Source organism: Sesamum indicum, linkage group LG3 (genome assembly GCF_000512975.1).
Source record: "Sesamum indicum cultivar Zhongzhi No. 13 linkage group LG3, S_indicum_v1.0, whole genome shotgun sequence".
NCBI classification, from domain to species: Eukaryota; Viridiplantae; Streptophyta; class Magnoliopsida; order Lamiales; family Pedaliaceae; genus Sesamum; species Sesamum indicum.
The window spans coordinates 5909918-5921956 of NC_026147.1; the positions used below are offsets into that span (position 1 = coordinate 5909918).

Here is a 12039-nt window from a genome sequence, read left to right on the forward strand (position 1 = left end):
CCTATCTCAAGTGATACAAAGGCTAGAATATTCTTCAATTATGAAATTTTGGCTTCAAAATTCATTAGAAGCGTGGAAACGCATATATTAATTAATATTACTCTATATTTATTCTAATTATATATATCTTTATGAAATTAAAGATCATTGATTTAGATCCCTAGAAAAATAAAATTCGTGACAAACATTTATTATCTAAAGTAATATAAAAAAAATAATTCAGCTATTTCTCACTCACAATTAATAGTTTGTGGCATCGCAATATCAGATTCTGAATTATCAGTTATACCCTTAAATATTTGTATCAATATAATTATCATTTAACTGCCAATATACTATTATATTTATTTAATTTCCATCGCAGTCATGTTAATCACTTGATATATTTTTGGTCATATATTAGTTTTTAATTATTTTTAAAATTATACATCGTCTATTCAATTATACGCGCACAAGTATTGTATGACACAGTGGTTAATATATCATAAAGGGGCAATAGAGCAAATAAAAAGTGTGATGATCCTACATAAACTACTACCAACCTGGACCATCTCATGATTTCTTGCTTTAAACCCTAATATATATATAAAATAATTTCATGAGGGATTAAAGTGTAAGTTTCTTTAAAAATGATGATAATAATATAAGAAGAGAGAGGTTGTGGTGAACAGAACATTACAAGTATTGTCAAAAGGAACAGTACCGCTGTAAGTTTTATATAGTATATAATGTAATAGTTTTATATGGGGAGAAAGGGCTTGCAAGAAACGTTTCTGAGAATCTGCAAAAGAGAAAAATTAAAGTGAAAAATGACTCAAAGACAAGGGACTTTGAATCCTTTTATATAAATGCACATCATGAGTGCCAACATAATGCTGTTTGGGGATCATCTTCAGTATTACTGTTAAAAGGGCTCAACAGCGGGGCAGTGCTGCGGCGGTGCTGGTGGCTGAGACATAGCGGCGACGGCAGCTGCAGTTCGAGAGAGTAAGTGTGTTTTGTTTATATATGATCATGGCCCCAGTGGGATTGCCTCCAGGTTTCAGGTTCCATCCCACTGATGAAGAGCTGGTCAACTATTATCTCAAGAGGAAAATTCATGGCCAAGAAATCGAGCTCGATATCATCCCTGAAGTTGATCTTTACAAATGTGAGCCTTGGGAATTAGCAGGTAATTAAGTACATTAAATCTACGTATAATCCAAGAATGTAGTATTCTTTTCTTTCATATATGTTATGTTATTGCAACTATATATATATACATATCTTCTAGCACACATAAAAGATCGATGTTTTGTTCCTTAATTTCCTCGAATTATGTTATAATGTAATAAAGCCCGCATGCAGCAAACGGTCATGCATACTGTCTAAACATTTAAGCTGTTAGAGGAGAGACGAGATGATCTGCATGTATGTATAATCGTTATGAATGCTTATTATACATACATTGTGATGTTTTCTTTTGTTTGTAGAGAAATCTTTCCTGCCTAGTAGGGATCCAGAGTGGTACTTTTTTGGGCCGAGGGACCGTAAGTACCCGAACGGATTCAGGACGAACAGGGCAACCCGGGCCGGGTACTGGAAGTCAACAGGGAAAGACAGGAGGGTGACTAGTCAGAATCGCGCCATTGGAATGAAGAAAACTCTGGTGTACTATAGGGGAAGGGCACCTCAGGGAATAAGAACTGATTGGGTCATGCATGAGTATCGGCTGGATGACAAAGACTCCGACGACACTTCTGGTATCCAGGTAGCCCGTATGGTTGGACTGATTTCGTTTCACCAACACACACACACACACACATTGATTGCTTTCTTGATTATCATTTCATATTCTGTGGCATAAAAGCCTCTTAATTTGGCTTTCTGTTTCTTAAACTAGAAAGATGGCATCTCTTGATCCAATCATGCTTGCTTTTGTGGAAGAATTGCAGAGAGTTTGTGAGTGATGGCTTGCATTGTAAATATAGGTTAATTCATCATCACACTTAATTAATTAAAAATCTTGGCTAACAAGGCACTCATTCATTGATTAAGGCATTGATCAGAGTAGAAATCATGATGATCAGTATATCTATAAATAGAGTTTGTTAATTAATGAGCAAACTGCTTAACAATATACAAAAATATATGAAAAATCTTAACTCAAACCAGGTTCGGTCAAATCAAACCAATCACAGAACAAGTGTGATTTACTTACTATGCAGTTGGTCACTTTCTCTAAGCTGTATACCAATGACACGACAAAAGTATTATATTTAACATATAAAAAATTTAAATCTAACTGATCCCAATTTGAGTTAGAATTTTCTATAAATGTAGATTTTTTTTTATATAATTTGTAGGTAGATAGGTAGTGTTCATTCTTTTCTTGTGTTTGTTTCTTTAACTTTTGATCTTTATGTAGTGTAGAGGTAGAGAATGGTGATCTAAGTGATGATCTTTAGTCATAGATACAGATGTCACTATTTGACCTTTAAAGCACGAGTTTCCAGACCCTTATAATTTTGCTGTAAAAAAAAGCATTTATCTCTCCATTTTTTCCATCATCTCTTTTTACTCTTGTTAAAGGATGGATAAAAAGCAAACACCCTCCCTATATGTGCTTTATCATGTGCTCTCTGCCCTCCTCTTATCTTCCTCTTAACACACACACATAATTTCAAATTTTATTACAAAACATGAGATTATATATAAATAAAATGAGGGCATGGACGACTCAATCCGATCCATGTATATTGTCTCCATCTCTTTGTATACATGCATATATTATAGGGATATATGTATATATTATATAGAGACAGTTTACTTTCAAAGAAATGAAGTTGGTAAGGAGTATATAGAACGTGAAGTGCATGGCATGCATGGCAAAGTGTGCTATTTTTGTCACACATAATGATCCAGCTTTATCTCCCTTTCTTATATAATACTAATACTGCTACTGTATAGGTATATATATATATATATATATATATATCATAGGATGATTCTTAATAATTGATCATATTTTATTGTAATTTATAATTAACATAAAAGAAAAGGGGAAATAATTGCTGACATGTTATTCTTTTCTTGCACAGGTCTTAGATCTCTTGAGTGACAAAGTTTAGCTTCACTTTGTCTTTCAATAATGAGACAAAAGTACAATTCTTACATACGACTGAATCTCATGATCATCTTATCACCCCACCCCCACAATCATCATTTTCTTTTCTTTTTTCTTTTTTTGGCATCAACACATATATTGATAATCATATATGTGTGTGTGTATATATTATATATATTATTAGGCATGGAGGACCTGATCTAGCACAGATTCTTGCAGCAAATAATTTGTTCTTGATTTTATATCATATAATGTTAAACTAAAAGTAGCATCCCTTCACTTTCATTTTGTAAGAAGGTGTCGGCCACTTTTCACTTTATTCTCCCCACCTATCTGAATAAGCCAAATCCATAGCTGCCCTTGTGTTTCTTCCTGGTGTGTGTGTGTGTGTTTTAGAGAGAGAGAGAGAGAGAGAGAGAGAGTAATCTATGTTTTGTGGTACAGTTTGAAAAGATTAATGTGAGTGATGATATAAAGTTTGAGGGTTTGATTTGCATGGGATGATATATACATATGGAAGAGAAGAGAAGAAAGATTTCTTTGTACTTGGAACCATTTTACAGAAACCACAAGATTGCCTTTTAACAAATCTGCCTCTTCTTCTTCTTCTCTTCTTTAACTCACTTTTTTCACTTTAATAAACAGCCCAAATTCTTGACTGATAAAAATATCTAAACCAAGCCAGCTTTTGTTGTCATCAGATCTCACAAATCCAAGATTCACCCTCTACACTTTTCTTCCCCTCAAATCCAAAAAATGAAATCAAGAATCTACTTGTCTTCAACTTACAATAATCCTAAGTCCTAAATATTAAACTAATTAATCATTCTTTGGCTTAATTATTACAGGATTCCTATGCATTGTGTCGCGTTTTCAAGAAAAATGGGCTGTGCACCGAGGTGGAAGATCAAGGGCAGTCGAGCAATATATCGTTGCTCGATTACACTCAAGGGGTTGCCCACGAGCACGAAACAATGTCGCCCGACTTCCCCTTGGCATCATCTTCCAACATTTGTATGGAAGATCAAGAAGACAAAGATGACAAGGACGAATCATGGATGCAGTTCATTACAGATGATGTTTGGTGTTCATCCAGCACAGCTTTTGGTGGTGAAGAGGTGTCTCAACTGGCATTCACAGACTAATAAAAAGACAAGGGACTAATCATTATCAAAGGCTGATTAATATTAATAACATCAAATATATATATATATAAATACATGGGGTATCATTTAATTTAAGGATTAATGTCTTGTTTATGCATTACTCTGATCATCATCAATATCTCTAATTGTACTTAGATTTTCAATCTTTTTCTTTTTATTTATTGTTCTTGGTGATGTATTTCTGTACAGCCAGGTTATGTTTATGGCTCTGCAGATTTGGTTTTGGGCCTCTTTATTGAGGTTTCTTTATTGGGTTTGACTAGTGGAATAAAGGGCTTTTATTCCCTTCAGTGGGAGTTTAATTGTTGTGGCCTCATTACTAGTTGGTTGTTCCTCTTTAAGACAAGATTGTGTTCATTACTGTGTTGACCAAACTTAGTCTTCAATTTACAACAAATTCTGGGAAAATTGCATTTTGTAACATGTTGTCTGGGTAGGGGTCCATATTCTCAAACACTCTGATTTCAGCTGTCACTTCTCATTTGTCCAAGAAGTCTACAACTACTAAAGTTCTGATCCGAAGTCTACAGAGTGAGATAAATAATGGTTAAAGCTTAGTCTGATAGATAACCAAATCGAGTTTGAATGGACTTTACTGAATCAACTCAAGTATTTTGATTTTTTTCATATATTTTTATCAGTTTGTACCAATCACAAAATGGAGCTCACTGCTATCTTAACAAAATTGGACATGTCTTAGCAAATTGATTAAGCCAAACATACAACAGCATAAAGTAACTGTAGCAATGCACCAAGGAAGAACAGATTGATGTATATGAATCACTAACCCTACACATCAAGTGCACCAGTGTCAAACAATGAAATCAAGTAATTCAGTGCTCCTAACCAAAAGCTTCCTCCATATTAAACAGTAAACACACTCTTGGTGTCGCCTATGAGCCTTAAAAGAGTTCATATGCACATGTGTTCTTCTGTACTAAATGGAGGTAGATAGGAAATACCAGTAATGCACAGATTCACCTTGGAAGCAGAATATGGAGAAATAGCAATTTAAGTAGCACAAAAGAAACCGTGAATACAAACAAGCAACAATTTGACAGTGGTAAATATTTTGTTGACCAGAGATGACATGTATGAATAAATACAGAATCAGCAGTTTTATTATGTGTACAGTCAAAAAGAGGCATATCAGATAATTTAAAAGGTTAAGGACCCCCACCCCTGGTGGGCTTCATCTAGATTCTAATGGTTAGTGACGAAAATTGAGGGGGCTACACCTAGATTGAGTTATTAAGAGAAACCTTCCACCTTTGAAATTCTGCATTGTTTATCATGAATGAGCTTGCATTCCGGTGGCCTCCACCTCCATATTCCTGCATAAAATTTGATCATATGTTAAAGTTAGCTTCCATTGATTATTATATATATTCTCTCAAGGAGAAATACAATAGTTCAGAAAGCAGAATGACCTGTGATATGGGTGTAGTGTCCTCATCACTGATGCTCCTTAGGCTAATTTTTAATAGTTGGTCATTATCAAGCTCAGGTACGCTGTACACAACAGCTCCAATGCCCCTAATGTAATAAGCATAACGATGATGGAAAAGATGAGCAAGTTTCAAATTGTTTGCAGAATTTCGAAGTGCAGATTTTGTAGATATGGACATTTCTTCCATTTGCAAGATTAACAATTTGCATTATGTTTTCCTCAAGACGACTTCATAAAAAGTAAGGGTGTCCAAAAAGAGAGGAGGAAGGGAAGAGAAAAGGAACCCCATAGGAAAGAAATAGCATGTGATTGAAGTGTAGAAATCAAGTAACTAAAAACCTCAAGTTCATCTTGATGCTTTTATTTGCTAACTGATGCCCAAGCTCGCTCCTTAACTCATATACAGCATCTGCATTGACAGCCTACATAATGGGGAAAATAGGCATATAAGTGATGTAATGTCAACGTAATCAAGCAAACTATTAATGAACTCAAATGCCAAATATATGAATTATTGGCACAAAAAGACATTATGACAGTTATATAACCTCCCAGTACTAAAAAGTTTCTAAATAACACAACACATCAGAATGTAAGTTACCACAGCAACCAAAATTGATACGATTAGGAGATCAAGGATATGACGAAGATTACTCAGATAGTTCATGTGAAGCTGACAAGGAGGGGACAGTGGTAAATGTGTCATCATTTTTTCTCCTCCCTTTTAGACTTATATCGAGCAATGGCCGCCGTCTCGTTGCCTTAGTTGCACATTTAAGTGCATTGATCTCCCTCATCATGTGGATTCCCGCACCTTCCACAGACCTGTTATCCAATTGGGCAGTTTTCCGTCTACAATCCTTACTCTCAGGGTCATGATAATCTTAGTGAAAAGGTCGAAGGCTTGGTGGAGTAATTTAATGATATGCAGGCCAGGATCCTCCCCCAGCTGAGGTCTTACTGCAGCAATTAGTTTATTTTTCTTTTCCCAGCCCCAGTTATCTGTTCAAAGTTTACATGTAAAACAGATCAATTGACCCAGTTTCTATATTCTTTTTGTGCAACATACAGGAGCCAAAATCGATTATGTGATAGAAATTCAACTAATCTTCTAAATTAGACATGATTAGATTCTCAGCATTAATATCTTTCAGTTATAAGGATCCTTTGCCCTCAGAAGAACATTGACTGTGCGTCAACACACTATGTTGTCCGAATTTCTGAGGAGAGGAAATTCATGGAAATTTATAAAGACCTCCCATGTTGAATTCAAGACATATATGTCAATTTGGAAATAACTTTAAGCATTTTAACAGTTAGGAACAGACTCCTTCAACCAGTGCAAGAAAAAGGACCAAATTGCGTTGCTCTTCTTTCACGCTTTAAATAAATTAAACGACACCGAGAGCTCCTTCATCTTATCTTCAATCAGCAATCCTTCCTAGCAGCCTACGGACCCTTGAGCTCTGATAACTCAAAAAAGTAAGAGCAAAAATAATAATGTTTGCAAGCACATCAACAAGTTGTCCTCCGTCGCAAACTGCAGATCCACAATTTCGAGGCGGTACTAGTGGTAACACCAGATTTGCGATTCCATCTCCCATCTCAGAATTATTTTCAGGATACTGGCAACATCTGGTCAACTAACATGTCCACTAGTTGTTGTCCTCAAGCATAAGTTGGAAAACAGAGTATGCACTTCACCGCCATTCCTCAATGGACAATCAATTATCTAACTTATCATGATGTCCAAAGATGTAGTCTTATCGGCTTACAGAAACAAAACAGTCCATGCATTTCTACTGGCCTCTCCTTTAGAAACTCCTATTAACTATTCAAAGAAAATGAATACTTTCTAGCAAAAACCTTCTTTAGTTTTCAACAACATAAACACTTACACTTCAACCAATGCAATTTCCAAGTGTCCACCCCCAGGCTCAGCACAATGAACAGGATATTATACATATGCAGTAAGAGTCATTGAGAGCCCAGTCTACTAGACTAACATGCAGTGGAGTTATAATAAAAGAAACAATCATGTAGAAATTTAAGATAGCAGGTGAATTCACTGGAAGAAAAAACTTTACTAATAAACATTTCTTACAGAAAACAGCTCAAGTAAATGTAGAGAAAGCAGTCAAAAAGTGATGGTTGCCAAATGTACCAGGCAATGTCCAAAAGCTCCACTGCCAAGTGCAATTTCGTATGACTGCTCCAGAACCTCCTCTATAATTGTCTGTTTGCGTGCCAAACTTGACATACCTTGACTTACTACTGAGTCAAGTTTTAACGAGAGCAACTGAAATTATGCCAATTTTAAGCAGAAAAGCCTTAAAAAGAAAAGAAATTGAAAACACGCAAAATAGAGTTTGGGTATTCTGTATCAGTGATCAGTACTAAAATCAATTAGGAACTGCAAGCTTCGGCCACAGATTCAGAAGGCCAACTCATACAGATGGCCATGATAGCACGTTAGTGAATATTATGATTTATTATAAAACATGCATGAGTCAAATAGCAATGTTGATCAAAAGTGCTTTAACATTCAACTAATTATAGAAGTCCAGGCAGCTATACTCGAATATCTTGAATATCTAATTACTTAGACAACAGCAATATAACATTGTGAAGCATGCAAACTAAGAAACAAATACTTGAAACCAAAAAAGAACATCCAATTCTGCCCCTCCACTTATGCATACATGTTAAGTTTGCTGAATTGACGGTATGTTCAGGAAGAAATCATCAAAACTTTTGAAAACAGGAATTATTTTGGTGACTAGCAACTTGACATGTCAAAGTTTCAGCGTCATTAGTTTGAGTCCTCGGCTCCTCGCAACTCTTTCATAATCATTCCACCATCATTTTCATGCATGAGGTAGTTTAAATTTTAAAGGTTTTGCACCGCGAGATGCAACTAATTCATTTTTGGAACTATTTATGTAAGTGTAGTTACCAAATTATGAACGGCATATGTTGCACAGAAGGTACCTGTTGGAACAAGGTGGGGTTCGATATGACATCAAATTCAAGGTTCAAATCCTTCAATCCGCTGCTAAATGCTTTACTATTAGGAAGGCGCCACCTCCACAGATCTCCATCCTCAATATATTCAAATAGTCTCCTCACTCTCTGAAACTCACCAATCACACCATTTTCTCTACTGTTGATGTCCCCACCAAAGAGTTTCTCTTTGAAATAATCATAAGCTATAGTAGCTCCACTCCTCTCCATATCAATTACTTTAATCACCTTTCCACTAGTTGACATCCCCGAACCCAACATCTCTAGTGCAGTCTTGTGATGATCTAAGACCACAACCCTATATTGCAAATCAAAGAAAGAAATAACCAAAAATGCAAAAGAATGCTGAAACTCTAATATAAATTCCATAATAAGAATCAAGACTTCTTTTCTTTCTTTTGCTTTTGTGGGCTAGTGGGAATCTATTCATCAACCGCTACTAGCTTCTCACATTTGCTGAACATAAAGGTGTAACAAACGAATAGCAAAAAATCAAATATTAGTTAGACCCAACATAAAGATCCTACACATATAAGAAATAAAAGAATGAGCTAAACCCACTAAAAGCACTTGACCCTGAGCTTCAATTCACATCATAAAAGCAGAATCATTTAAAAATACCCAATAAACTACTTCCATAAAGAAGTGTAACAAAAAAAGAACTGCCTTTCAACTTTGGGAGAGAGCTGCTGAATGAAACCCGGCGGCCCCACGAAATCCAGAAGGTAAACATTGTCAATTTCATTTAGGGGTAAATCATCCGCTCTGCAATATATAACAAACACTATAAGTGCCCCACAGAAACATACCGGCAAACATAAACATAAAGTTGCATAGAACCTGTTTGAAGAAATGCTTACCTGAGCGGCGAGTAGACGGTGTTCGGAAAGAAGAGAACTGGAGGAGTTGTTGCCGCCCGAGAGTGAGAGAAGTAGAGGTGCGCAGCCAAAGCGGCGAAAGCGCCGTCAGGGCACGGGTAGTGATATAACACCGCTGATTTCTTGATCGTCGCCATTGTTGTGTTTGCTGTCGAATGTAACGCAATCATCAACAATTCTATCAGCTGCGTTCTAAGAACATGTGATCGTAATTCTTGAAATTAAATAAATTATGAATTGATGAAAAATCAATAAATCTATAGCTACTCACCATATATTATTTTTCAAAAAAAAAATAAAACCATATTAATCATCACTTTTTAAAATCTTTAAATTAACGTAGTGGTTAATTTCCTTTTAAATAATTTCCAAAAAATTCATAATTTTTTAATCACAGTTTAAATAAATAAAAACAAGAAAATGAGATATATGTTCTTCCTTAATAATAAAATATAGATTATTTATTTAATTGATCTACGAAAATATATATATATATATATTAGAGTAATTGCATCTAATATAACATGTTATGCACTTAAAACAATAACCCTCTTCTTTTTCCAGTGAACGAATGTCCGTATCTTCTCTTACATTATAAACATTAATGATTGAAATACACTCGATAAATCTTGCAGTTTAAATTATATTTATTTTATTAATTTAAAAAAAACTCAAATGAGTAATTAGTCAAAACTGATCAAATATATTATTTTAAATTGCGTTGAGATTTTCAAATTTTTAAAAATTAAGGCCTATATATGGTTAAATAAATAAAGTCGGAGATATGTTACGATAAATGAATAATATTTTATCATGTAAGTCTGATCTTGCACAAATTCAGCGATCTTGATGTGCGATCTCGTCACAGATTGCTAACCCCTCCAAGACCAAGTATTGGGTCCCTGAAAATAAAACAAGAACAATGAGCTCGTCGGGCACTTCTCCGACAACGACCCTCCAACGCTCAAGTTAGGTTGATCGAGAAAAGTTTGTGATCACAAAGTTCGATCTCAAAGAACATGTAATAGTTACCTCTAACTATGTCATCTGGATCTATTTATAGAGCACAGCTGGATACTGTTGACTGGGCCACGTGGACTTATCCTGCTGGCAGACGTCCATGATCGGACGGCTACTATTGTCCGGGTCTTCAAAGGCGGAGGTGGATCTGGATCGGGTCCTCTCCAACCCGTCCGACATAGGAGGTGCAGATCTATAGCGAAAAGACGGTAATACCCTTATGAAGGGTATTTTTGACATTTCCCAACATATTTTACTAGATACCCATCAAAGTCCATGATTCCAATAAAAATAATTAAATATGTCCCACAATGAATTATAACTGGCAAAAATGATTATTTTGCACTTTAGATAAATTATTGCAAGTAAATACAATTTAAATACGAGACAATATAAAACTTATTAAAAACATAGGTAAGTTATTAATATGTGGACGAGGTTATAAATGGACGTATTTATTTAAATGCAATTATTGGTTTAAATGCATTTATGAAACATCATCCGCTTATAATAATAGAGCCCACTAATTTATGTGGCACGTAAAACTAATCACTTATTTTTTATTTTTTGTATTTTTAAAGAGAAATCATTAAATTGAAATGACAATGGTACGAAAGCGTAAAATTCGAGTCTCGACACCAAAATATTACATTGTACTAAAAAATAACTTATTAATTTCTTAAAATTATAAAAAAAAAATTAAAATGTACGTATTGTTATTATAAAAACTGAAGCTGCTAGGTAATGTTATCGTCTGAACATTAGTAATTTATATACAATTTTAATGATTCAATTGAAACCTCGTTAAAAAACAAAAATACTATAAATCCGTCTGATCGTTTGCCTAAATAATTGTAATTTGAATGCATAGACAATAATTATATAGCACGCTCTATTTCTTTCCGTTTTTTCTTTTAGCAAAATTAATATTCAAATATATTATATATCACATTAATGATATCGAATATAAATAAATAATATATTATAAACAATCAATCATTAATAAAATCAGCAACCAATCATTAATTTTTAACCTAAATATTGTAGAACATAGGATGTAAGTACACAATAATATAAAAATATCCTTGTTTATTGGATATGTGAATTATTGATTCTTGAAAACATAGGTAATAATAATAAATGCGACAACGACGATGTTATAAATAGACGTATTTATTCTCGTGGTGGCTAACAGTATTTAGCTGCATTTATTGATTTAAATGCATTTATGATTTGTTATCCTCCTAGGACTTATAGTAGAGGCCACCAATTAATTATTATGGCACGTAAAAAATTTAATAATTTATCTACTAACATATAAATTTAATCCACTTTACATGCCCAAAATTATTTATTTGTTAAAAAATATAATAAAAAGTCGCTAAATTTAAATTA

At 34.3% G+C, this 12039-nt stretch overlaps 2 protein-coding genes across 3 annotated transcripts; one reads left to right on the forward strand and one right to left on the reverse strand.

Moving 5' to 3' along the window:
• On the forward strand, nt 831–4914 carry LOC105157341 (NAC domain-containing protein 86). 2 transcript variants are annotated; one of them, XM_020692418.1, is made up of 3 exons: nt 831–1171; nt 1473–1753; nt 3955–4914. In XM_020692418.1, the coding sequence occupies exons 1-3, from the start codon at nt 1009–1011 to the stop codon at nt 4249–4251; spliced, it is 741 nt and encodes a 246-aa protein (XP_020548077.1). In that variant the 5' UTR covers nt 831–1008; the 3' UTR covers nt 4252–4914. The 2 variants fall into 2 exon arrangements, with proteins under 2 accessions (XP_020548077.1, XP_011072043.2); XM_011073741.2 differs by having other exon boundaries at nt 832–1171; nt 1473–1750.
• LOC105157340 lies at nt 5263–9869 on the reverse strand. The gene is made up of 7 exons (XM_011073738.2): nt 9607–9869; nt 9413–9511; nt 8714–9044; nt 7887–8021; nt 6062–6144; nt 5703–5808; nt 5263–5606 (listed from the first exon to the last, which is right to left on the reverse strand). Exons 1-7 carry the CDS (start codon nt 9792–9794, stop codon nt 5511–5513), a joined length of 1038 nt encoding a protein of 345 aa, XP_011072040.1. The 5' UTR covers nt 9795–9869; the 3' UTR covers nt 5263–5510.

Bases quoted from the DNA above. Each gene is read 5' to 3' on its own strand.
- LOC105157341 (XM_020692418.1), top strand. From the start codon at position 1,009: ATGATCATGGCCCCAGTGGGATTGCCTCCAGGTTTCAGGTTCCATCCC. The intron at 1,172-1,472 runs GTAATTAAGTAC...TTTTGTTTGTAG, and splicing joins TGAGCCTTGGGAATTAGCAG to AGAAATCTTTCCTGCCTAGT. The intron at 1,754-3,954 runs GCCCGTATGGTT...TAATTATTACAG, and splicing joins ACACTTCTGGTATCCAGGTA to GATTCCTATGCATTGTGTCG.
- LOC105157340 (XM_011073738.2), bottom strand. From the start codon at position 9,794: ATGATTGCGTTACATTCGACAGCAAACACAACAATGGCGACGATCAAG. The intron at 9,045-9,412 runs GCAGTTCTTTTT...TTTGCAATATAG, and splicing joins CTCTCTCCCAAAGTTGAAAG to GGTTGTGGTCTTAGATCATC. The intron at 5,809-6,061 runs GTTTTTAGTTAC...TTATTACATTAG, and splicing joins AGCATCAAGATGAACTTGAG to GGGCATTGGAGCTGTTGTGT.